We start from the raw sequence: 27,221 nt of genomic DNA on the forward strand, positions 1-27,221 counted from the left end.
GAGGTAGAAGATCTCCCAGGCGCATTACTATTACTACGACTTACCAAAGCACTAGTAAGCGAAGCAGATGGAGTAGTTTCAATTCGGAGAACACGACTAAAGACATCTTGCAAAGATGAGATGTTAGGCCCAGAAAGAACTTGTGTTTTCGCAGAATCAAATTCAAGGGAGAGCCCCGCTAGAAAGATCATGATAGCCATCTGCTCTCGCTGACGTTGTTGAACCTTCACATCAGGACTAAAGGGCAACAATGTATTAAGTTCCTCATATGTCTTCTTGAATGCCATAAAATTGTTTATGAGGGATTGATCTTGTTTTTCCGCACGATAAAATGCTTTGCACACGTCATACATACGGGAGAGATTTCCTTTTCCAGAGGACAAAAATTCGAAATAATCCATTAGTTCTTTAACAAATTCACAGTGATTGATCAAATCAATTACCTCATTATCAATAGAATTTCGATTTTGAAGGAATAAGCGAGCATCATCCCTAAGCCATGTCAGATCAGCTTCTCCTTCGAATCTGATTTTGGAGGATCACTAGTCAAGTGATCATCTTTGTCAATACTCCGAAGATAGAGGCGAATAGTCTTGCTCCAATCCAAATAGTTTGAACCATTGAGTTTATGGTTGGTAATTTTAGACATTACCGACACCATATCTGTCACAATAGCTGACTTATTTTCTGCCATAATCCTAAAACAGCGAAGCAAGAACAAAGAGACAAAGAAGGAAGAATCACACCAAGGGATGACAAACAAACCTCAACGATCACAAAAGAAGAAAGCGATGGTAGAAACGGATGCACCACAGGGTCAGAAACACCGAAAAAGTCAACCAGCAGAGAAACGGCCGGAAAAAGGGAACTCACGTGTGCTCACGCGCCGACGCGTGGGTGTTGTCGTAGAAACTTCAGGCGGCGCGTGTGGCTCATGCACTATGATTCTGGCCACCAAACTCCGGGGTTCTGCACATCGGTGGCTAGGCAGTCTGCTGGTGCCGGCGGTGAGAGTTCACGAGCTCTCTAAATGTGTTTTCTGAAAAATGAACCCTAAGGAAGATGAAGAACAAACCCTAATTGCAAATCCCAATTTTGTTATAAACCCTAATTTCGAATTTCGAATTTCGAATTTTGCTCTGATACCATGTAAACAATGGTGAAGAGAATAATTTATTTCATTGAGAAAATAACATATATTTATACACAGCTTAGGGAAGCTTCTAGGAAATTAAGAGAATAAAGGAAACTAATTAGCCTAATTTCTAGCTAATTTTACAGCTAACATATTACAACTAATATACATATCTAGCAGGAGGCTTAGGGGATCCTCGAATTTCCCCTATTACCTTCCTTTATCTTGTACTTCTGAGATTGAATATCAATGAAACCTAATTCCGGTCCTGAGACTCATAGTGCTTCGGTTGCACACTTTGGTAATTATTCTTCCGCTTCCCAAATACCATGGATAATTGATTCAGGCGCTACTGATCACATGACATGTTTACTTCATTTGTTTGACTCTTATTGTCCCTGCTCCACTAAATCTAGTGTTACAATTGCAAACGACACTCATTCTCCTATTGTTGGAATTGGCACTATCTGGTGATCTACTACTTAAGTCGGTACTTTATGTATGTTCCTTCTATGCAATGCAATTTAATCTCTGTCTACTGATAGTCATTGCTTTGCTAAATTCGTGTCCAATACTTGTCAATTTCAGGATCTATCATCGGGGAGGATGATTGGCAGTGCTAGGATTCATGACGGACTTTATTTCTTTCAAATATCGCATCTAATAAAAGAGCCCTCTTCTCTGCTATGTTTGGTTTCAAGTTCTATGTCTAATTCTTGTTCACCATATGTTTCAAACGTTGTTTCAAATCCAAATTCTAAAACAATTATGTTGTGGCAATGTTGCCTTGGGCATCCAAATTTTTTATATTTAAAACATTTATGTCCATCTTTTTTTGTCAATAAAAAAGTTGTTGATTTCCATTGTGATATCTGTCAATTTGCCACACACACGTGTTTCTTTTCCTCAAAAAATATTTACACCTTCCAATCCATTCTCTCTTGTTCATAGTGACATATGGGGACCCTTCAAGGTCAATATTCTTATGGTAAGCGATGGTTTATCTCATTCATCGATGATCATACACGAATCACTTGAGTCTATCTTCTCATAAATAAGTCTGAAACATGTCAAGCTTTTCATAACTTTCATCATATGATCCAAACACAGTACCAAACATCTATTAGAATACTTCGTATCGACAATGGTATTGAATATTTCATGTTCACTATGCATTTAATTATAGGAAATCAAATCCGGTGATTTGATTATGGTTGTGAATCCATAGTTTCCTCATTTAGAGGATTTGTAAATTAATTTTATTTATTACGTGATTGAGGATATTGTCTGTATAAACCCTATTATATATGTGTACAAATTGTATTGTAAAAGATATACAGAAATGAAAAAAACAATCGTTTCTCACCATTTTCTATAGAGGGGATGAAAAGTGATATAAGGAAATATGTAGAGGAGCGCGTGGTGTGTCAATGGAACAAATATTCGACTTTGGCACCAGTGGGGTTGTTGCAACCAATTCCACTCCCAAGGCTGGTTTGGGAAGTACCTAATTCCAGCACTTTTGAAGTGGGTTTAGATTAGAAAAGAGCAGACCCAGATGACTTCACAATGGCAGTGTACCAAACTAACTGGGAAGTATTGAAGGAAGAACTGATGGAGGTATTTAGAAGGTTCTCAGGAGATGGAATCATCCAAGGAAGTATGAATGAAACATACATGTGCCTCATACCCAAAAAGTTAAACAGTTGCAAGATCAAAGAGTATAGGCCAATCAGTCTAATTACTAGTCTGTACAAGATTATTTCCAAGGTTCTGTCCTACAGGCTGAGGGGGGTTCTTGCTGACACAATATCAGAAGCTCAGGCTGCTTTTGTAGATAGCAGGTTGATTTTAGACTCGGTTTTGGTAGCTAATAAGGCTGTGGAGGAATACAGAAGTAAAGGAAGAAGTGGATTGGTATTCAAAATCGATTTTGAGAAAACTTATGACTATGTTGAGTGGGACTTCCTAGAATTGGCATTAGCAAAAAAGGGCTTCGGACAGAAATGGAGATGGATGAGGGGCTGTTTATCCTCGGTCTCATACTCTGTCTTCATAAATGGGAGACCTAGAGGGAAGTTTTTCGCAACCAGAGAGGTCTTAGGCAGGCTGATCCCCTATCCCCGTTCTTGTTCACTGTTGTGGTGGATATTTTAGGAAGAATGGTTGATAGAGCCGCTGAGTCATCTTTGCTCCATGGATTCCTCATTGGGAGAGAGAAGGTCACAGTACGTCACCTTCAATTTGTAGATGATACGGTGTTCTTTGTGAAAGATGAGAGTTCAATTCAGAACCTGCTAGACATTTTGAAGGTTTTTTGTGCTCTATCAGGGATGAAAATTAATTTGCACAAAAGTCAGTTACTTGGGTTGAATATGGACGTGGAGGCAGTTGAATCTTTGGCTCGAAACATAGGATATGAAGAGGGTCAATGGCCTATGAAATACTTGGGATTACCCTTAGGGGGAAATCCTAAGAAGCTAGCGTTTTGGAACCTGTGGTGGCCAAATGTGCCAGCAGGCTTGATGGATGGAAGAGTGCTTACCTGTCTAGAGGGGGCAGGTTGACTCTAACTCAATTTGTTCTCTCGTCTTTACCAATATATTATCTTTCGCTGTTTAGAGCACCCAAAATCATTATAAACACTCTTGAGAAAATAATGAGGGTTTTCTTTTGGGAAGGAGGTGAATTGTTAGGCTCAGAACACTTGGTGGCTTGGGAAACGGTGTGTAAACCTAGATTTCAAGGTGGACTGGGTATAGGTCATTTGGAGTGGAGAAACAGAACATTCCTCATGAAATGGTTGTGGAGATTTCCATTAGAAGATAGATCCTTGTGGCATAAAGTGATAAAAAGTAGATATGTGGTTATTGATAATCATTGGGATACCAAAAGAGGGGAAAGATTGTCTTACAAAGGCCCGTGGAAAAGTGTTGCGGCACTATATGATGATTTCCTAAGATTGCTACGTTTCAAGGTGGGTAATGGTGAGAGGATCAGATTTTGGGAGGATATATGGGTAGGAGATGTTGCCTTAAAGGACTTATTTCCTGATTTGGCACTGAAAAATATGGTGAATGAATTGTATTTTTATTCAATAGAATATTATGTATTTATATACAAAATTAGAGAGACTAAATAGGAAACTAACTAAATACAATTAACTCTAATTTCTACAACTAATATACAGTTAATATATTCTAACACTCCCCCTCAAGCTGGAGCATAAATGTTAATCATGCCCAGCTTGTTACAAAGATAATCAACCCGCACCCCATTCAAAGCCTTTGTAAAAATATCTCCTAATTGTTCTCCAGTCTTCACATATCCTGTGGAGATCAGGCCTTGTTGAATTTTCTCACGAACAAAATGACAATCAATCTCAATGTGCTTAGTTCGCTCGTGGAACACAGGATTTGAGGCAATATGAAGAGCAGCTTGATTATCACACCACAATTTTGCTGAAACTGAAGTCTTAAACCCGACTTTAGTCAAAAGCAGATAAATCCATACTATCTCACACACAGACTGTGCCATAGCTCTATATTTTGATTCTGCACTGGATCTAGACACAACATTTTGCTTCTTACTCTTCCAAGAGATTAGATTGCCCCCAACAAAGACACAATAACCTGAAGTGGATCGTCTATCTACCTTGGAGCCTGTCCAATTTGCATAAGAGAAACACTCAATCTGGGTGTGTCCATGATCCTTGTAAACAATACCTCGTCCTGGTGCTCCTTTCAAGTAACACAAAATTTGCTCTAATGCTGCCCAATGATGAATTGTTGGAGAAGACATAAACTGACTAACAACACTAACGGAGAATGCAATATCTGGACGAGTCACAGTTAGAAAATTTAACTTTCCAATCAATCTGCGATATTTCTCAGGATCTTCAAATGGTTCCCCATCACGTGTAAGATGCACAGCTGGATTCATTGGAATACTACAAGGTTTTGCTCCCAATTTTCCTGTCTCAATTAACAAATCAAGTGCATACTTTCTTTGAGACAGAAAAATACCTTGTTTACTCCGAGTAACTTCAACTCCCAAGAAATACTTGAGCACCCCTAAATCTTTCGTGTGAAACTGGGTATGAATGAAAGATTTAAGGGATGAGATGCCTCCAGTATCATTTCCAGTAATAACGATGTCATCCACATACACAACTAACAAAATGATACCAACAGTTGATCTTTCATAGAACACAGAATGATCCGACTTACTTTTCAACAAACCAAATTTCTCAACAGCCTGACTAAATTTACCAAACCAAGCACGAGGATTTTGTTTCAACCCATATAAAGATTTGCGAAGATGACAAACTCGCCCTAACTCCCCCTGAGCAACAAACCCAGGAGGTTGCTCCATATACACTTCTTCCTCAAGATCCCCATGAAGAAAAGCATTTTTAATATCAAGCTGATGCAAAGGCCAATGATGAGTAGCTGCCATGGAAATGAACAGTCGAACAGATGTGAGTTTAGCAACAGGAGAAAAAGTATCACAATAGTCCACTCCATAGGTTTGAGCATAACCCTTGGCAACAAGACGGGCTTTTAAGCAAGCAATTGTTCCATCTGGATTGACTTTAACCGTAAACACCTATTTGCACCCTATGCCCCGTTTGCCTGAAGGTAAATTAACCAAGTCCCAAGTACCATTCGCAACTAAAGCATTCATCTCTTCTATCATTGCAGCAAGCCAACCAGGATGAGACATGGCTTCACGAACAGTTTTAGGAATAGTGATAGAATCAAGAGAAGCAATAAAAGAGCAAGAAGAAGATGACAGATGATTATAAGAAACAAAAGAAGAAATAGGATATTTACATTGACGTTTACCTTTACGTAGTGCAATGGGAAGATCATCGTTGAGTTCTGAATCTGATGACGAAGATGCAGGTGCAGGACATGAAACAGGAGGTGGAGGAGGTGGACGCTTGGAGTACACTATAATAGGAGGCTTAGGAGGTGGTGGAGGTGTAGGCATTGCGGGAGCTATGACCGAGGCAGGTGAAGGAACAAGAGACTCGTCAGAACATGTATCAAGCGCAGAGGATGTGAGAATATACCAACAAATCATCATCCTCCCCATGATGAATAGGAGTAGGTGAAGATGAACAATAAGGTGTATTTTCCACAAAAGTAACATCAATAGACACAAGATATTTGTTAAGATCAGGACAATAACACCTATACCCTTTCTAATGACGAGAATAACCAAGAAATACACACTTTAATGACTTAGGATCTAATTTGGTGACATATGGACGGACATCTCGAGCAAAACAAACACTGCCAAATACCCGAGGAGCAACTGGAAACAATGACTTACTAGGAAAAATAATTTTAAATGGGATCTCACCATTAAGTACTGAGGATGGCATGCGATTAATAAGAAAGCAAGCTGTGGAAACTGCATCGGCCCAAAAAGGTTTAGGAACTTTCATTTGAAACAAGAGGGCACGTGCAGTTTCAAGAAGATGTCTGTTTTTACGTTCTACTACACCATTTTGGGGTGCAGTATCAACGCAAGAAGTTTCATGAAGCATGCCATTAGAGATCATATAAGATTGAAATTGAGTAGATGTGTATTCCTTGGCATTATCACTTCGCAAAGTACGAACATGCATTTTAAATTGATTTTGAATCTCAGCACAAAATATAGAAAACAACTCAGAACGATTTTTCATTAAATATAACCAAGTTATACGAGAATAATCATCCACAAAAGTAACAAAATATCTGAATCCAGGTTTAGACAAAATAGGAGAAGGACCCCATACATCAGAATGAACTAACTCAAAAGGAACACTAGCACATTTATTGACTCTAGGACTCAAACTAACATGATGATGTTTGACAAACTGACATGACTCACAATCTAATGAAGACACCTTACTACATTGGGGACAAAACTTCTTGAGCAAAGGAAGGGATGGATGGCCTAAACGACTATGAGCCTCAAAAGCGGAAGCGACACTCAGACAAGCAATAGGAGTTGAGGACAGTGGATCAAGAACATATAGGCCGCTAGATTCATGTCCTTTACCAATAATCTTCTTCGTCATAAGATCCTGAAATACACAATGATCGGGAAAGAAAGAAATGCAACAATTCAAATTACGAGTGAGTTGACTAACAGAAAGCAAATTAAAATTAGGTAAATGTAAGACTGATGACAAAGTAAGCAAAGGTGTAGGAGTAACAGTGCCAGATCCAAGAACAGAAGATGGTGATCCATCAGCTAAGGTAACAGAAGAAGGGGGACTATAAGACTGAAGAGTAAAAAAGAGACTAGAATTACCTGTCATGTGATCTGTGGCACTAGAATCAATGACCCATTTCGAGGATGTGGAAAGAAGGCATGCATTAGATTTACCTGAATCAGCAATTGCAGTGACAGAAGGAGATGAAGACTGGAGTGATTCTTGGTACCTTGAGAACTTGGCAAATTCATCCGCAGAAATAATGACCGATCTGTCAGGTGCATCACTAGTGCTTGCAACATTAGCATAGCGTTTTTGCTGATTTTTAAACTGTAGCTTCTTACACTTGAACTTGGTATGGCCTGGTTTCTTACAATAGTTGCACATAATGCTCCCGGATTCCGGTGTTCGATTGTCAGGCCTTTGGGAATTGCCTCCTTTGGAACCACTTAGAGTAGAGTTTCTCCATGGTGCATGATTATTATGACCAACCAAAGCACTATTAAGAGAAACAGATGGAGTAGTTTCTGTACGAAGAACACAGCTAAAGACATCTTGTAAAGAGGAGACATCAGACCCAGAAAGAACCTGTGACTTTGCAGAGTCAAAGTCAGATGAGAGTCCTGCTAGAAAGCTCATGATAGCCATCTGCTCTCGCTGGCGCTGTTGAACCTTCACATCAGGACTAAATGGCAACAACATATTAAGCTCTTCGTATGTCCTCTTAAATGTCATAAAGTAGTTCATAAGAGACTGATCTTGTTTCTCCGCGCGATAAAAGGCTTTGCAAACATCATACATACGCAATAGATTGCCTTTTCTAGAATACAAAAACTCCAAGTAATCCATTAGTTCTTTAACCAATTCACAATGATTAATTAAACTAATTACCTCATTATCAATAGAATTTCGAATTTGAAGAAACAAGCGAGCATCCTCACGTAGCCACACTTTTCGTGAATCGTCTTTTTCTTTGGGAGGATCATCAGTCAAGTGATCATCTTTGTCAATACTCCTTAGATAAAGTCGAATCGTCTTACTCCATTCCAAATAATTAGACCCAATCAATTTATGGTCCGTGATTTTAGACATCACGGGAACCACATCAGAAATAACTAGTGGTTTTGGATCTGATTTCATCTCTGCCATAACCTCAAAAACAAATATCGGAAGAGACAAAACAAAATCGAACAACGAAGAACAAGTAAAGAACACCCAGATACGAAGAAGTGAGAAATACCGAACTACAACCTGAGACAGATGCGAGTAGGCTCAAGAGGAGCTGAGAAACTAACCGGAGATGATTCGCCGTCGAAATCCCCATCACACGCGCCTCCATGCGCCGACGCGTGGGGTAGGTGGCAGAAGGAACAAGCGGCGCGTGAGCCACACGTGCGAGGAATCCGGCGACCAGACTTTGGGGTTTGGCAGATCGGCAGCTGGGCAATCTTTCTGAGTGGGCGGTGAGAACAAATGATCACTCTAAAGATGGTTTCCGAAAAAGAACCCTAATTGAAAAACCCAAATTTGTGATGAACCCTATTTGAAAAACCCTAATTTGTAATGAACCCTAATTTCGAATTTTGAATTCCCAATCCCAAAATCAGCTCTGATACCATGAAAAATATGGTGAATGAATTGTATTTTTATTCAATAGAATAGTATGTATTTATATACAAAATTAGAGAGACTAAATAGGAAACTAACTAAATACAATTAACTCTAATTTCTACAACTAAGATACAGCTAATATATTCTAACAGGCACTAATCTCTAATGCTGATAATACAAGTATAAAGGAGGTAGTGGTCGAGGGTGAAGGACTGTCAGCTTCTAATTGTGGGTGGAATCTCCATTTTAGAAGGAATTTGAGAGATAGGGAGGTGCCAAATTTACTGGAAATGCTTCAGATTCTTGAGCAGAAACCAATATTTCGAATGTTAAAGGATTCAAGAGTTTGGACCCCAGGATGTGGTAAATTTTCTTGTAAGTCTGCTTTCCAAGAATTTGTATCAAACCTATCAGTAGTAGAGGAAGGATGGGCTAAAATAGTGCGGAAAAGTTGTGTTTCCTTAAAAGTCAAGATATTTGGGTGGTTGTTAGTTGCAAGGTTTTGAAAGGCGAAATCGCGAGGCGAGGCGTTTTCTCTTAGTACCGCGAGGCGTAAGCCTCGAGGCGTACGCCTCAACTATAAGAACAAATAAAATTTAAAAAATATAATAAAATTCATAAAATATCCTAAAATTCATGAAATTTCATAAAATTCATGAAATTTCATAAAATTCATAGAATTCATAACAAACAACACATAAGTCCATATCAAAGTCATAAAAGTTCTAGTTATAAGTCTTAAAATCATAAATAAAATGCATTAAGTCTCCAAGAACTCTTCACTTTCTTCATCATCACTCTCATGAAATTGTATAGCTCGTCCATCATCTCCATCTTCACTATCATCTTCTCCTCCTTCAAATTCATCTTCCTCATCCAAATTCACTTCAATTGGTGCTTGATTTCTTTTCCTCTTCCTCGGTGCTAAACTTCCGCCCTCATCCTCAATCTCAATTTCCCCACCAACTTCGATTGCTCTACTATCACCATCCTCTTCATCATTTGGATTGGCTACCCATTCATCATCAGAAGACACATTTTCAACAATCAAAGGATCATCTTCCTCTCTTCGTGATTGTTTCTTAAAAAATTTGTACTTCAACTTTTTGTTGTACATAATGTACACCAAACTATTCATCTTTTTTGTGCTCAGACGATTTCTTCTCTTTGTGTGCACTTGATTGAACGTACTCCAATTACGTTCACATGCCGATGCTGAACAAGTAAGACATAGAACTCTTGTTGCAAATGACTTGAGTTCTGGAACTTCATCTCCAAAGTTGTCCCACCATTCAACTATACAAATTAAAGACATGAAAAAAGAAGCAAAGTAATGAATAATTTATTTTATAATATTAATATAAACTATAATAAAACAAAAAATGAGATGAAAGTTTAAGTATTCACCAGGTGGACGTGTTAAGTATGATGTTAAGGATGATCTGAAGCCAAACAATCCTCGCTTGTATTTATACTCATCAAGTTGGGCATCGACCTTCACATATGTTTCTTGGTCCTTGATGAGTCTATCCATGCACTTATACAAACCAGTTTTAATCTCTGGATGCTCGGAAACATTGGGACTCCATCTGAATCGAGGATTCAAGTAATATGCAGTTGCATGCAAGTCGCGATGCAATTGAAACTCCCACTTTTGATCAATGATCTCCCAAATCTCCTTATATGAAGACACGTCTCCATCTAAGTTCTTTGCTATCTTTTCTTTTGCCTCATCCATAGCACCATAAATAAATCCCATTGCCGGTGTCCTCTCACCATCAACTATTCTTAAAACATTCACAAGGGGCTTTGTGGTTTTTATGGAATAAACCACACTAGGCCAAAATGTATTATCATTCATTATGATTTTCTTCACAGCTTTCCCTTCAGGTTTCTTTGCCCATGCACAACTTGACCATTCTTTTGAAACAAACATCATTTGTAGTGGTTGCTTCAATTGATGCATACTTTCTAAAGTTAGAAAGGCAGTGGCGAATCGTGTGACAGCTGGTCGAAGAAGATCTTTCTTTGCAAATTTTCTTGTTAAACTCAACACCCATTGATGGTTATGGATGAAATTGCTAACTCTCTTTGCTTTAAGCAAAGCATTTTTATGTTGTGGCAATTCTCCAATTTTCTCAAGCATCAAATCAATACAATGAGCAGCACACGGAGTCCAATACAAACTTTTTCTCTTCTCCATTAATAATCTTCCAGCGGCCTTGTATGCACTTGCATTATTTGTGATCACCTGAATGACAATATCTTCTCCAATTTCTTCAACAACATCATCAAGCAATTCAAACAATTTTTGTGCATCTTTTACACAATCTGATGCATCAATAGTTTTAAAAAAAACAGTCCCATAGGGATTGTTAACTAGAAAATTGATCAGACTCCTATTTCTCATATCTGACCAACCATCTGATAATAATGAAACCCCTGTTCGTTTCCATGTTGCTTTGATCTCATTCACAATTTCGGATGTTGTCTTCTCTTCTTATTTTAGTATCCAAGTCCTCATTTCATGCATTGTTGGAGCTTTCAATCCTCGACCATAATTCCCAACCGAACGCAACATATTGAAATATGATGGGCTTCTTGCACAATTAAATGGGATCCTATTCTCAAAAAAGAATCTCCCAATATCTAAACATACTTGATTTCGATGCTCTTTAGCACTCGTTGGAGTCATTTTTGTGGCAGCGGTATTTTTTTCATTTTCCTCATCTCCTTTATTCTCCATAAATCGATCCATAGGCCCTCTAACACCTCTAGAACTACTGCTAGGACAAGAATTCACACCCTCCAAAGGATTGCCACTACCAAAACCACTAGGTCCATCACCAAAGTAGGATCCACAATCCACCGCCTCATCAAACTTTCGTTGAGAAATAAATTTTGTAGTTTCATAGTCTTTCAAATATTGACTTATCTCATCCTTGACTTCTTTAGGTACTTTAGGACATGGTTTTACATCTTTGTGTGTGCAAGCAAGATGTTCTTTCACTCTCTTCACCCCTCCCTTAATATCTTTACTACAAAAATTACACTTTAAATACTTGTATCCTTTTTTTCCACCTTTTTCCGGCACTTCTATTTCAACACTATACTTCCAAGCAGGATCTTTTCTACTCATCCTTCCCAACTTAAATTCAGCAACTAAAAGCATAAAATAAAATTAAAAATTCAGCAACTTTAAAACAAAAACTAAGGAAATTAAAAAACAAAAAACAGAGAAGATTAAGGAAATTATTTACCTCTCTAAAATAATCAACTTTGACAAAAACTAAGGCTGGTAGCTGCCTTGACTTTGAGAAAAAGAGGTGAAAAAAAAAAACTGAGATGATGGGTGAGAGGAGAGAGCTTCTTGCTTGAAAAGGAGAGAAATGAAAAGAGTGTGAGGGAGAGCTTGGATGATGGAGAGAGCCTACTGTGCAGTTGGAGCTTGCTGTGAAGTGTGAGGGAGAGCTTGGTGCTGCCGTGAAGGAGAAAGAAAAGAGAGAAAGATGGGAGATGTTGGTTCTGCCGTGAAGGAGAAAGAGAAGAGGGAAATAGAAGAAACTTAGGGTTTTTTTAACTTAAAATCTGATCACTTAAGCCCAAATTTTAAGCCCATTTAATTAAAAAAAAGCCCAAAACATTATTTTAAAAAAGGCCCCACGGTTTGAGGCAATAAAACAGCCATAAAAAATCAAGACCATGAGGCGTACGCCTCGGACCGCCTCAGCCCGCCTCGCCTCGGACCGCCTCGCCTCTGTCCGCCTCATCCACGTGAGGCGTGCGCCTCACTGCCACACTATGAGGCGGCGCCTCAGATACGTTTTTTCACCGCCTCGCCTCGAGGCGTACGCCTCAAACGTTTTTTTTAAACCATGGTTAGTTGTGGAAAAGCTGAATGTTCATGAGATCTTGCAAAAGAGAAGGCCTTTCCAGTCTGTCACCGAGTTTGTGTGTTTGCTGCAAGAACAATGGGGAATCTCTCTCCCATCTTTTTTTGGAATGTCCATTTACTTTGTCATTATGGAAACGATTGTTGAGTGAATTCGACATCCAGTGGTGTATGCCTCAAAAATGCAAACAGTTGCTGGCTTGCAAGCTTAGAGGAGGCACAAAGACTTCTAGGATGTGGTCAGCAGCAATTTTAGCTATCCTATGGGCTGTGTGGTTAGAAAGGAATGGTCGAATATTTGAAAATATAGAAAATAGAGTAGAGGACTTGTGGGAGTAGATCAAATTTTGGGTTGCATCGTGGGTTTATAAAACTAAAGGTTTTGCTGATATTTCTTTCCAAGATCTCAGTAGAGAGCGGGGCTGTATTTTGTTTCAAGACTATATATTTAGCTTAGGAATTTTGATGTTTTATTGTATGAGATATTTTTTGCTTTAATTAATGTGTTACCACGGTTTTCCTCTGCCATAAGTGAGGCTCCCTAATAAATTTGGGAGGAGGTCAGTCTAAGACATTTGACCTTTGTCTCTTTTTCAAAAAAAAAAAAAAGAGCAGAATTAATTGAGTTTTAGCAAGATAGAAAAGTGGAAAATACTCGAGAAAAAATGGAAAACAATACCAAACCTAGAGATCTTGACCATTTGGTTATGACAATGAACCATTTGGGTATTAAGGTTTTTTCACACAAGACAAGATAGGAACGGGAGAAGAATCTTCCAACGGCTTCAAGGAGGAAGAATAGAGAATTGAAAAATCTGGACTTTAATGTTAATTATGAGAGAGGACAAGGAGAGAAAGGGGAAGTAAGAAGACATCAATGATAATTTTATCGTGGAATGTGACAGATAGTGGGTCGAAGGATAAAAGGAGGGCTTTAAAGCAACAATAAGTAAGATTAACCCAGACTTGATTGTTCTTTAAGAAGTGGAAAGGGAGAAGATAGATAGGAGTTTCAGAGGTAGCATATGGAGGTTTCGTTTCAAATCATGGACTGTGCTACCTTCAGTTGGGAGTTCAGGAGGAACTTTATTGTCTTGGGACACAAGAAGTATTACAGTTTTTTATTCTCTCGTTGGAGAGTTTACGGTCTCGATTCTTATCCAAGCTGAAGGGAAGGATCCATGGTTTTCAAGAATGTATGGATTGAGCTAGGGTTGAATTTTGGGATGAGTTGGCTGGGCTGAGCTCTATTTGTGGTGAGAAGTTGTGTGAGGGGGTTGATTTTAATGTGGTCAGGAGGGTAGAAGAGAAACGTAACAGTACTTCTAATACTCGGAGTATGAGGATTTTTGATGAATTAATAAGAGAGCTAAAACTGAAGGACTCAAAATTCAATAATGGCCTTTTCACATGGTCTAACTTTATAGAACACCCCAATTGCTGCAGGTTGGACAGATTTGTAATCACTAATAATTGGACTGAGATTTATCCATTTTTAGACAAGAACTTCATGTTTGTACTGAATCGGATCGTAGTCCAATTGTACTGGATGCAAATCCTCCTTCGTGGGGACCATCTCCTTTCCGGTTTGATAATTTGTGGCTTGAACATAAGTCATTTGAAACTAAATTTGGAAAGTGGTGGACAAAGGAAGTAGGTGAGGGCTGCCCAGGATACAAGTTTATGAGTAAGTTGAAGCAAGTTAAAAGACAAGATTAAGGAGTGGAAATTAAGGTGTATGTGTCCAATCAAGTAATAAAGCAGTCTCTAGAAAGAAGATTATTCTCCCTTGAATCCTTTTGCAACTAGTCTCGTTTTGTATTGGTCTATCGTTTCATTAGCCTTGTGTTTAAACGTAAATATCCACTTACATACAACCACATATTTATCTCTAGGTCGGTTGACTATTAACCACGTTATGTTGGTTTCTAGTGCCCCAATTTCCTTGTAGACTGCTTTCTTCCATTCTTTCTGTGAGAGGGCCTCAGTTATGTCCTTAGGAACTACCACTTGCTCGACTTCTGCTAGGAAAACTTTATATTTCGGAGTTAGTCTACTATAGCAGACATATCTAGACATTGGATATAGAGTACAACTTCAGACTCCTTTCCTCTTGGCAATAGGTAACTCAGACTTGGGTTCCACCTTACTAGAAGGCTCAACATTAGGAAAATCATTAGGCAAGATGGGGTTGAGAGAAGGATCACTTACAACAGTCTGTGGGTCAGACTCATGAGATGATGGAGCAGTAGTTGGTTGTATTACCTGTTGGTCCTTTGGTCGCTTAGAGTAAACTAAGAGTTCTTTAGTTTGGGGTTGAGATTGTTGCTCAAATGTTCCTTTGTTAGATAGAGAAGGAGATGAGGGATTGATGTGAAAAGTTTGATCAATTTTTGGTATAGCTTTAGGTAGGCAAGTATCCCAACTAGAAACTTCACTCACTGTCCCTCCTTGAAGTGAAATGTTGGGATAAAAAGGTTGTTCTTCATTGAATGTGACGTCTAAGGAGACATACATACGTCGTGTAGAAGGATTATAACATTTATACTCCTTTTTGGTAGAAGAGTAGCCCAAAAACACACACCTAAGAACACGTGGTTCAAATTTGGATCGGTTTGGACCTAGAACATGGACATAATGATAAACTTTTCTTAGCAAGAATCTAACATTCAATCTCACAACACCAATTGTTGACATCCCTTAAGGAAATCTTTATTGAAATGATAACAGTAGTACAAATTTACATGCTTTCGAGAGGCTTGTACTCTCCTATTCCAACCTTTCAAGAGGATTGGGCTCTCTACAATGAGTCTAAACTCTTATTTTTCTCCCCCCAACTCTCTAGTCCCATGACCCTTAAATACATTTCTATAGCCATATCAAAGACTAACCACAACCTATTATTACATGACAACTCAGCAATCCTACCAAAATTACTGAATACAAAAGTAACAATTAAAACCATCAACCAACTAGTTTACTTAGGCTTTCTCCTACAAACAACACTGGTCGCTTATCAATACCCACGCCCCAAACTTTCACCTTGTCCTCAAGGTGATAATCTAAAAATTGCTCTTGCAATAGCTAGTGGTCTTCCAATTCTCCTTGGGTTGCTGTGGTACACCATGCGGCTGCTGAATCAGTGGGAAATTATACGAACCCAAACCCAACAATTATTGGTGGGTCCTTGTTGTTGACATCTGTATACCAATTTAAGGGTTCATAGTTGCTAGCAGCTGGTAGTGACCCCTTACCTCTACCTGTCTTCCCTTATCAAAAGTGTGGGCCCTCAGCCGTTCAACCTTTAGCCTCAATTTTATATATGCACCAATAAAGTGCCATATAATATTTTTATCCACCGATCCAGACTTACTCTTTTGTCGAAAGGTCCATCCATCAACATCAACTGGGCTTTTAAAACTCCATATGAATCAATTTGCTTCAAAATAAACTCATTAACAAACCAATTAAACATCTCTGAAGGTTGTACGTGGCTGGTCGTGTACCCTTTTTCAAGTTGTCTCCTTCTATCAAAGACCAACTTAGTAAATCTAGCCATCTTTCTTACCCCAAAGCCTAGAACATGTGCATGACCATTATTAAACTTTTTGCACCTGGTATCACAACAAAGAAAAAATGAAGATCCCGCAGCGTCTTCTAGCATCCCAGCAACATAACAAATGAAGCTCAACTTTTGTCTTTTAATCTGAACATAAGAATCGAAGCCTTCTATTGGAAACAGTATGTGTCTCGCTTGAGGGGGAAATGTAATTGGACTTCCAAATCCATTAAGATGTGGAAACTTTTGAAAATTTGTATTTAGTGGCCTGTTGACATACCCTTGGACAGGACTTTGACCTTGTCTCACAGCCATTTCCCTTTTGTACTTAAATGGGCTCATTAAATTGGGCTTTGGACCATAATAGTTTGTTCTATCAAATCTACCTTGTATTGCTTGATGTAGATGGCCCTGAAAGATACGATAGACCCTTTGAGCATGTGCAAGCTCTTTGAATGGTACCAACGACAACCTTGTCCTCTTCGACTCCAGCCCCGGGTCCTCGACGACTAGCAACCAACAAAGCTTTAGGGCTATCTTTGTCACCTCCGGGAGTGGGTCATCAATGACCTGCAACTTTCTTCATTGCCATGGTGTTTTTTGCGGACCCCTTTGCTATTCTTGAAGATCTTGCAATAAGATTATGGTTGTCTCCATCAACGACAACAACTTTTGCAAAGAACTCAGCGTCACCATAGTCATGGATTCTGAATATTCTTCCCATGAGCAAATGGCTTTTTTAGCTCCCAAATTTGTCCTTTCAACTTCATGGTCTTATCTGAAGACAATCCTGTTACCGATTGCAGGGATATTTCTGCTGTTTTGTCAGCTTCAGTTGAGTCCGACTCAGGGGTCTCCTTTGTTTCTTCAGAACCTTGCTCGAAAGGTGTATCTTTAATCTCCTCGGGTACCATCAAGATGTTGAGTTCCTTTTGCTTGCATCAGTGGCCTGGAGCCCATTTGTTGTCAGAGCAAAAACATAGCCCTTTCTCAATCTTTTGTTGGATTTGTGCCTTGGTCAGCTGCTTAACCTCCCCTTGGGTCTGAGTGGTATTCCTCAAATTTGTTGGGCCAATACTGGAGCTGGGTCCTTGGTAGGTCGTGCGCCCAATTCCCCCTGTTTTCTGGTGCAAAGGACTTGCAATCCTCACCTTTTCTTCAATATCTTGGGTAGTCTCCATTGCTTCGTCCACGTTTCGGGGACATAATACCCTTAGTTCAGCCCTGATTGATGGTGTTAATCCATTGATAAATGTTCCAAGTTGTACCTCCGGAGCTATGTTGTCTAATAATCTGATGAAGTTCTTATAATCGCTCATTGATCCTTCTTGGTTAATGGACAGGAATTGATCATAAAGGGACCCTATTTGTGTATCTTTGAAATGCTTCAGCACCAGCCATTTTATCTCTTCCCAACTCAATATAGCCCTCTTTTTACTCTCATATTGATACCATAGCAATGCATCACCAAAAAACGAAATGAAGGCAGCTTCAATCTTTTCACCTTCATAATTGTAGCAAGAATAATACCTTTCTGCTTGCATAATCTAGCCACCTGGGTTGTCTCCATCAAATTTCGGCATTTTTAGTTTCCTAAATCGATGTTCCTGTCGTTGATGGCCAAAGCTCTGGGTTCTTCCTGAGTTAAAATCTTCGGCCCCGCGACTGTTCCTTCGTCCCACTTGTTCGGGTGTTGCCCTAGACCCACTACTGCTGTCCTTGGATGCTCCTCCATTAGAATTCTTGACTTCCATCCCTTTTTCCTTGCTTTCCTCTGAGTCTTGTGCCTTTCTTGATCTTTCTTGGTTCTCCAAGAAGCTTTGAAGTTGTTGTTGTAGCTGTTGTTGCATCTTCCTACCCACTTCTTGAATAGATTCCTTCACTGCAGCCATATCCAATTTCATGGCTTTCATCTCTTCTTCAAGGTTGGCTGAAGCTTCTGATCTCCCGATTGCCTTCTTGGGTCCCATGTCTGCAGCTCACCGCACTAAATGGATAGGCTTTTCTTAGCAAGAATCTAACTTTCAATCTCACAACACCAATTGTTAAAATCCCTTAAAGGAAATCTTTATTGAAATGATAACAGTAGTACAAATTTACAAGCTTTCGAGAGGCTTGTACTCTCCTATTCCAACCTTTCAAGAGGATTGGGCTCTCCACAATGAGTCTAAACTCTCTTATTTTTCTCCCCCCAACTCTCTAGTCCCATGACCCTTAAATACATTTCCATAGCCATATCAAAGACTAACCACAACCTATTATTACATTACAACTCAGCAATCCTACCAAAATTATTGAATAGAAAAGTAACAATTAAAACCATCAACCAACTAGTCTACTTAAGCTTTCTCTTACATATAGCATTGGTCGCTTATCACATAAGAAGTACAGCCAAACGTTTTTAAGGGGAGATTAGAAACAAGATGAGTATGTGGATATGTTTTAAGAAGGATAGAGAGTGAAGTGTGAAATTTCAACACTCGAGAGGGCATACGATTGATAAGGTAGACAGGGGTAAGGATAGCCTCACCCCAAAAAAGCTTAGGGACAAATGTGGTAAACATTAAGGCCTAGCAACCTCCAACAAGTGTCTATTTTTGCGTTCGACAATCCTATTTTGTTGAGGTGTGCCTATACGTGAACTCTTATGAATAATGTCATGAGATAGAAGATAATCACCCAAGATGGAATTAAAATATTCAGTGGCATTATCCGTGTGCAATATTTTAAGATTAGCATTGAATTGATTTTTGATCATAGAATGAAAGTTTCTAAATGCCATGGCAGCATTAGATTTCTGTTAAAGAAGAAAAACCCAGCTAACACGTGTGGTCATTAATGAAAGTGATAAACCATCTATTATTTGTGGTATTGGTTATTCTAGATGGTCCCCATATATCACTATGAATAAGAGTAAAGGGTTGAGTTGATTTGTAAGGTACAGAACAAAAAATAACACGCGTATGTTTAGCAAACTGACAAATGTCACACTTAAAGGAGCTCAAATTTTTAGTTTGAAACAACTTAGGAAAGAGAAACTATAAATAGGAAAAACTAGGGTGGCCTAGCCTATAATGCCACTGCATAATATCATTATTACAAGAAACAATTCAACCAAAAACAAAAGTTTTATTTACTTGAGCAGGAGGAAATAGATCAATGTAATACAACCCACTAGATGCCTTTGCACTCCCAATCGTCTTCCTCGAGGACATATCCTGAGAAGTACAACAGAATGGTGAGAAAGAGACAAAACATTGCTGATCTCGAGTGACTTTACTGACAGAGAGCAATTTGGGACATGAAGGACATCATTAAGAGTAATAGAAGGGGATAAATATATAGACCCTTTACCAGTCACAGAGGAGAGAAAACCATTAAAAATCTTAATTTTTTGAGTACCTGGACAAGGAGTGTATGTGGTAAACTGATGGGACTGACCAGTCATGTGATTCGAGGCCCTTGAATCCACAATCCAGGCAGAGTTTTGAACATTAAAGGCAACAGAGGTACATGGATGTGAAGAGGATGATGGAGCATGTTGACAGCAAGGAAATCAAGAAAATCAAATCCCATTGATTTGGGTTACCCGTTATTAGTTAGTTTCCTATTTTGTATTAAAGAGGGATTGATACAAAAACCCTTTATATATTCATAGCTTTTGGATGTAAATTCTACACACAAATAAGAACTATATTTTCTTCTTACAAATTCTATATGGTATCAGAATCCTAAGGCTCCATCTCCGGTCCTCTCTGTCCATTTCAGCATTTGCCATTTTTTTTTGTTTTCTGGCACAGGTCTCTGTCTCAATTGCTGGTCTCCTCCAGTCGCAGTTGTTGGCAAACTCCAGTCTCGGCAAAGCTCCAGTCGTTGTCGCAGTAGTCGGCAAGCTCCAGTTCGAGTCTTCTCTGCTCTGTCCGGCTACTTCTTCCCTTCTTCTTCGGCGAGTTCCCTCGACAAAATCAGTCCAGCATCCCAGGGCACACTGTCTTCCCCAGGTGCTAGCACAGTCAGCCTCCTCCGACGTCTTGCCACAAATAGCAAGCCTCCTCTAGTCGCATGAGTGCCAAAAGCCCTAAGATGTCGACTACTGCAGAAGGCTTGTATCAAAACAGTGGGCCTACCAAAATCCAAGCCCAACCCCAAACCCATAATTAATCCACCATTGCCACTATCAAGTCCATGCCCACAATCCTTATTCCATCTTCCATAAAAACCAAGTTTGTTCCCGACTGTCATAGTACCTCTGCTGCATACTCGGGTTATTTTTCTTCTGATTTCCAAACACCATGGATAATCGATTCCGGCGCAACTGATCACATGACAGGTTTACCTCACTTATTTGATTCTTATTATCCCTGTTCCACTAAATCTAGTGTCAAAATCGCAGATAGCTCTTACTCTCCTATTGTAAAAATTGACACCATTACATTGTCTGCTGATTCACATCTTAAATCAATTCTTTATGTACCCTCCTTGAAATGCAATTTAATCTCCGTCCATAAGTTAACTGATGATAATTACTGTCATGCTAAATTTGGGTCAAATTCTTGTTACTTTCAGGGTCTATCATCGGGGAGGACAATCGGCAGTGCTAGGATTCGCGACAGACTTTGTTTCCTTAATGGGCAGCTTCAAATAAAAGAGCAACCTTCTCTACTTCGTTTGGATTCAAGTTCTATTTCCAATTCATATGCTTCAAAATTTGATTTTGATTTAACTCCTCAAACAATTATATTATGGCATTTTCGGCTTGGTCATCCAATATTTTATATTTAAAACATTTGTTTCCTTCTTTGTTTATCAATAAAAATGTTTTTGATTTTCAATGTGATATTTGCCAACTTGCTAAACATACTCGTGGTTCGTTTCCTCCAAAACTATATACACCTACCCCTTTCTCTCTTGTTCATAGGACGTATGGGGACCATCAAAGGTCACTACCTCTTCTGGTAAGCGTTGGTTTATTACATTCAGTGATGACCATACACGAATTACTTGGGTTTATCTCCTTAGGTACAAATCCGAAACCTGTCAGGTCTTCCAAAACTTCTACAAAATGATCCAAACACAGTACCTAACGTCTTTTCAGACATTTCGTACTGATAACGGTATTGAATACTTCAATACCGCTCTCGGTCCCTATCTTCTACAAAATGGGATTGTTCATCAGAGCTCATGCGTGGATACCCCGCAACAGAATGGAGTAGCCGAAAGTAAAAATCGTCACCTCTTAGAAGTTGCCCGTGCCATTATGTTCAACATGCATGTTCCAAAATATCTTTGGGGCGATGTTGTCCTTATTGCTTATTGTCTAATTAATCACCTTCCCAATCGGCCTCTTCCATTGAAGACACCATATTTTAATTTTCAGTCTCTCTATCCTAACATTTCCACAAATACTCTGCCAGTCAAAGTCTTTGGCTGCACCGCCTTTGTCCACGTGCACTCCCAACACCAGAGTAAACTTGATCCTAGAGCCATAAAAATAGTTTTCCTTGGATATTCTCCTACACAGAAAGGCTATTGTTGTTACTATCCCCTCACCAAAAAAAATCTACATCTCCAGTGATGTCACCTTTTTCGAAAATTCTCCATACTTCACTCCCACCTCGCTTCAGGGGAGCACATCCATCACGAGCAAGAAACTCAGTGGTCATGGGGTTTAGAATTACCCCTAGACATGTCCTTTCCTCCAGAGCAAAAACCCATTCCTGAACCAGAAAATCTTCCATCTTCTCATCCACCTTCTCTTCCATCTTCTCCTGCCTCTCAAGATCAAAACATGCAGAAAGAAATTTGGGTGTATACCAGAAGAGAAATAAATAAATAAGTAACGAATCCTCATCACAGTCAAGAGCCCGATTCAGTGATAGAATCACCTCTCTCAAAAGATTGAGGTATTCTACCCTCATACACTCAGTCAGATCTAGATATTCCTATTGCATTAAGAAAGGGAACTAGATCTTGCACCCAACACCCTATTTCAAAAGTCATCTCTTATGCAAAATTATCATCTCCATTTAAAGCTTTTACCACTAGTCTATCAGATGTTGTGATTCCCAGGGACATCATTGAAGCACTTAGTACTCCTCAATAAAAGACAACAGTTCTTGAAGAGATGAAAACACTTGAGCATAATGGAACTTGGAGATTAGTGGAGTTATCACCAACAAGAAAGTAATATAGGGTGCAAGTGGGTATTCACGGTCAAATAGAATGCAAATGGATCTATTGAGAGGCACAAAGCACGATTAGTTGCCAAGGGTTTTACTCAGGCCTATGGAATCGACTACACTGAAACCTTCGCTCTAGCTGTCAAACTCAATACCATCAGAGTATTGCTCTCACTTGTAGTCAACTTGAATCGGGGATTGCATCAACTTGATGTAAAAAATGCATTCTTAAATGGTGAGCTGGAAGAAGTGTATATGAGTCAGCCTCTGGGTTTTGAAGAATCTCCCAATACAACCAGAGTTTGCAAGCTAAACAAATCACTCTACGGTCTAAAACAATCTCCTCGAGCATGGTTCAATCAGTTCCTAAAAGTAATCAAGGGACTCGAATACATACAAGGTCAGACTGATCATACTCTCTTCATCAAACTCAGTAAGAGGGAAAATGTCAGCACTAATTGTGTGATGATGATATCATTGTCACTGGCGACCATACAGAAGAGATGATTCTGATTAAAGAAATGTTGGCAAAGGAGTTCGATGTCAAGGATCTCGGTGCACTCAGGTATATTCTGGGAATGGAATTTGCTAGAAGCAAAAAAAGGGATTTCTGTATCCCAAAAAAATACACTCTTGATCTTTTAAATGAGACAGGAATGCTAGGCAGTAAACCCAGCAAAACTCCAATAGAGCTCGGAGACAAGAGGAAAATGTTTGAAGGAAGTCCAATTGACAAAGGGAGGTACCAGCAGCTAGTAGGGAAACTTATCTACCTGTCACATACCAGACTTGATATTGCCTTTGCAGTAAGTCTGATCAGTCAATATATGCATGATCCACGTCAAGGACATCTTAATGCAATATATAGAATTCTGTGGTATCTAATGCAAATACGAGGAAAATGTCTTTTCTTCAAAAAGACGACCGAGAGGAAGGTTGAAGTATTCACAGATGCAGACTGGGCTAGGTCAATTGATGTTAGAAAGTCTACATCTGGGTATTGTACAATTGTATGGGGTAATGTGGTACATGGCGAAGTAAAAAACAAACAGTGAATGCAAGAAGCAGCGCATAAACAGAGTATAGAGCCATGACCCATGGAGTGTGTGAAGCAATATGGATCAAACGTCTGTTAGGGGAATTGAAGATTGAATATGAAGTCCCCATTCAGCTTTATTGTGATAATCAGTCTACCATCAGTATTGCATATAACCCTATACATCATGACAGAACTAAACTCGTAGAAGTGGATCGCCACTTTATTAAAGAAAAGATTGATGCAGGAATAGTCAGCATTAGATATGTTCATACAGATCAACAGCTGGCTGGCATTCTCACAAAGGGATTATCTGAGCGAGTATTTGATTTCCTAGTAAATAAGCTTGGACTCATCAATATCTACAGTCCAACTTAAGGGGGAGTGTTGACACCAAGGAAATCAGGAAAATCAAATCCCATTGATTTGGGTTACCCTTTCTTAGTTAGTTTCCTATTCTATAAGAATTCCATTTATTGTACATATTATGTATTAAAGAGGGACTGATACAAAAACCCTCTATATATTCGTAATTTTGGATGTAAATTCTACACAGAAATATACTTTCTTCTCACAAATTCTCTAGAGCAGATGCAGTAGCATTCTTGGAGGTATTAAGAAACTGATGGAGTTGGGTGATCTGAGCTGGAGTGAATGGGAAAGGCTCAGATGGAGTGGCAATGAAGGGCTGGCCTTCCGAAGGGGCACGAGCATAAGAGCGAGGCATCCAATCAGTAGGCTGAGTTATCATCGGAGTGAGGCTTCCATCAGAAGAGTTTTTGTTGAAATTGGCCATATGGAAAGAGACGAAGGCTGAGAGAAAAAAAAAGGAGGCTATGAAATTTCTAGGTTAGAGGGAAATCTCAAATACCATATGGAAAGTTAGTTTTTGATAATCTTTATTGAAAGAGAATAATGCCTTTAAATAAGCACTGTACAGGTATACACAAATCTGGTATTTAATACCAAATATTCTAGAAAATTACAGAAATTCTTGGGTAAATCAATTAGCCTAAAACTATATAATTTAATTATAGTAACTTTCAAATAATTCAGCTTGATTTCCTTATTGGAAAGATACTGAGTAAATGCTTAATATACAATATTTTCTACAATGCCATGTGATGGAAATATCAGAATTTTCGGAACTGCTTGTGGTGGAAATGATTGATGTTTGGCTTGAGGTAACCTCAAAATTTCTTGTGTTTCTTCTTTGGGAGATATCTTAAAAATAAGGGAGTTTCTTAGGATTCAAAGGCAGCCCTGATGCTCTGTGCAAATTGAGGAAAAACATTATTCAAGAACAGGTAAAATACAAGAAAATATCTAATAGAGGGAAAGGCAATAGATCTCAGAAAAATGAAAAGAGGCAGCAAATCCCTAATCACTCTAAAATACAGTTGGAAGGAAATAATTATCTTTTGTTTAAATAAATCCTTGCTGACAAAGTTAGTACAGGCATTCACACAAGAGGAATCCCAGCTGGCACACTCAATAACCCATATTTTTCACACTGCTGATTTTGAATTTTTACTCTAAAGAACTGGATTTTCTTGGCCTTCTTAACCCTGTTCGTCATGTGAGCCATAAACTAGAATGTGGACTCTTCGTTTGATCAACGTGACTAGACACCTCAAATAAAATGAAATTGAATTGAGAAGAAGAAAAATTCGAAAACAAAATAGAAAATTTCCCAAACCCATAGTCATGCATTCTACTTCTAAACCCGTGGGTATGTAAGTCACTTCAAGATCTTTATCTCTTCTGTCCACTAGACTCATTACATGGATTTTAAATACACTGTTAACCGACCTCATCTCTACTTTATATGCAGACCAGATGAAGCAGAACTCTTTTCCAGGTCTGCCCAGAGAGCCTATCAACAATTTCGTGACAAGGCAGCTTTATCCAGATCAATGAGTGTATATCAGCTATTCCCATTCACATTCTGTACCAACTCTCTGTGATCTGATTTCGTTGTATTTGATGTCACTAATTTCTGTAAATATACTTGTAGGAAGATAAAATGGAGGAGGTTGCACAAGGGAGAGTTTGGACCGGTAAAGATGCAGCATCACGAGGTTTAGTCGATGCAATAGGAGGTCTCTCTCGGGCTGTTGCAATAGCAAAACAGAAGGCCAATATACCACAAGACAGAAAGGTTTGAAGATTAGTTTTCATCAATCAGACTATCCTTTCTGTAGTTATAAGTATACATGTGTTTTTTTGTTTTATATTTGTTACATCTTTCAGCTCCATACATATAGCTGATTCTGTTCTAGTTCTTCAATTCTGCTGCAATGATACTGTTTGTTATGGTCCCAGGTTACACTTGTGGAGCTCTCAAGACCATCTCCGACGCTGCCAGAGATTTTAAGTGGCATAGGAAGTACACTTGTTGGAGTTGACACAACAGTTAAAGCATTGCTGCAGGACATGACGTTTTCAGAGGGAGTTCAAGCTCGGATGGATGGAATCTTGTTTGAGAGACTGGAAGGAGCTTCCAATTCCAACCCCATATTCGGTTTGATAAAAGATTATCTCAGTTCCCTATGATCTTCATTAGCTTTCTCTGTTTTTTTAATAATAAACTGCCCCTTGTGTATCCCCGATTCTCATTGAATATCTTATTTACGTGTTCTCTGAATATATTGGTGATAGAAAGGTAGGTTGCTCAATTAATAGGGTGTGGCATCTACCTCTTCGGGTACATAGGCTTTCTTCATACTTTTTTTACTTTCCAAATTCTATATTCCTTTTTTTCATATGTACATCTATATATCAAATTCCTCCAACTCGAAGTTAATAATAGAAAGTATAGCTTTCAACTTGTGATATAGTATGACATATGATTTAGATTTTCGCCTCTCTCACACTCTTAAGTTTGATATCTTAAAACAAGCATATTGGTGTTCTTGGTTCTATTCTGTTTCTAATGCAAGGGGCAATATTACTAATACTAATGCAGTAGAATTTGTTAGTGTCTTACATGTAACATTTGTCTTCGGATTAAGGTTGAAAATACATGACTAGGTTTTTGTAGTGGTGTGCTGTAAAGGACATCTTTCCCACAGGACAGAGTACTTTCTTTTTCTAGTACGATTAAAGATGTTAAAATATATTATTTTTTTCTACGACAAATTCCCGATTTAACTTAGAGGATTATATCCTGACAAAAAAAAAAAAAAAACTTGAGGATTATAGGTGTCAAAATGGACAGGGTTTAGTGAGCTAGCATAGGTACTATATGTTTCTACACGATTTTTTTTTAAAGAAAATATGGATTTTATTCGAGGCATGTCGCCAAATATGACGCTAGCAACATTACAAGGATAAGCGTTAAGTCAAACATGACTAGAACCATTTTGAAGTACATCTGAGCTAAGCTTTGAGCTAATTTGTTCTCGCCCTATAGTAAAAATGTTATTTAGGATTGAAAGAGAATACTTTCTCATGATTTTATTATTGAAAAATGGGGCATATATATATATATAAACCTAAGAAACTATACACAATTAGGCAACTAGAATTAAGTTGACAACTGTACATATTAATATCAAGCTAACTGTCACTCAATGAGCAAAGGTCCCTAATA

The 27,221-nt window shown here is 38.7% G+C and overlaps 1 protein-coding gene across 6 annotated transcripts in view; it reads left to right on the forward strand.

Moving 5' to 3' along the window:
* LOC133830764 (serine protease SPPA, chloroplastic) overlaps nucleotides 1–26,486 on the forward strand; it is a 77,512-nt gene extending 51,026 nt beyond the window's left edge. For 4 of the 6 annotated variants that reach the window (XM_062260827.1, XM_062260828.1, XM_062260829.1 and 1 more), the window contains 3 exons: nucleotides 25,461–25,548; nucleotides 25,644–25,787; nucleotides 25,952–26,486. In XM_062260827.1, the coding sequence (XP_062116811.1) occupies nucleotides 25,461–25,548; nucleotides 25,644–25,787; nucleotides 25,952–26,182 (463 nt within the window). In that variant the 3' untranslated portion in view covers nucleotides 26,183–26,486. Of the gene's footprint in view, nucleotides 1–1,723; nucleotides 5,188–20,977; nucleotides 21,138–25,460; nucleotides 25,549–25,643; nucleotides 25,788–25,951 lie in introns of those variants that run through there. The other 2 variants (XM_062260831.1, XM_062260832.1) reach the window with 2 other exon arrangements.
* The last annotated feature ends 735 nt before the right edge of the window (nucleotides 26,487–27,221 follow it).

Source organism: Humulus lupulus, chromosome 4, assembly GCF_963169125.1.
Source record: "Humulus lupulus chromosome 4, drHumLupu1.1, whole genome shotgun sequence".
NCBI lineage: Eukaryota > Viridiplantae > Streptophyta > Magnoliopsida > Rosales > Cannabaceae > Humulus > Humulus lupulus.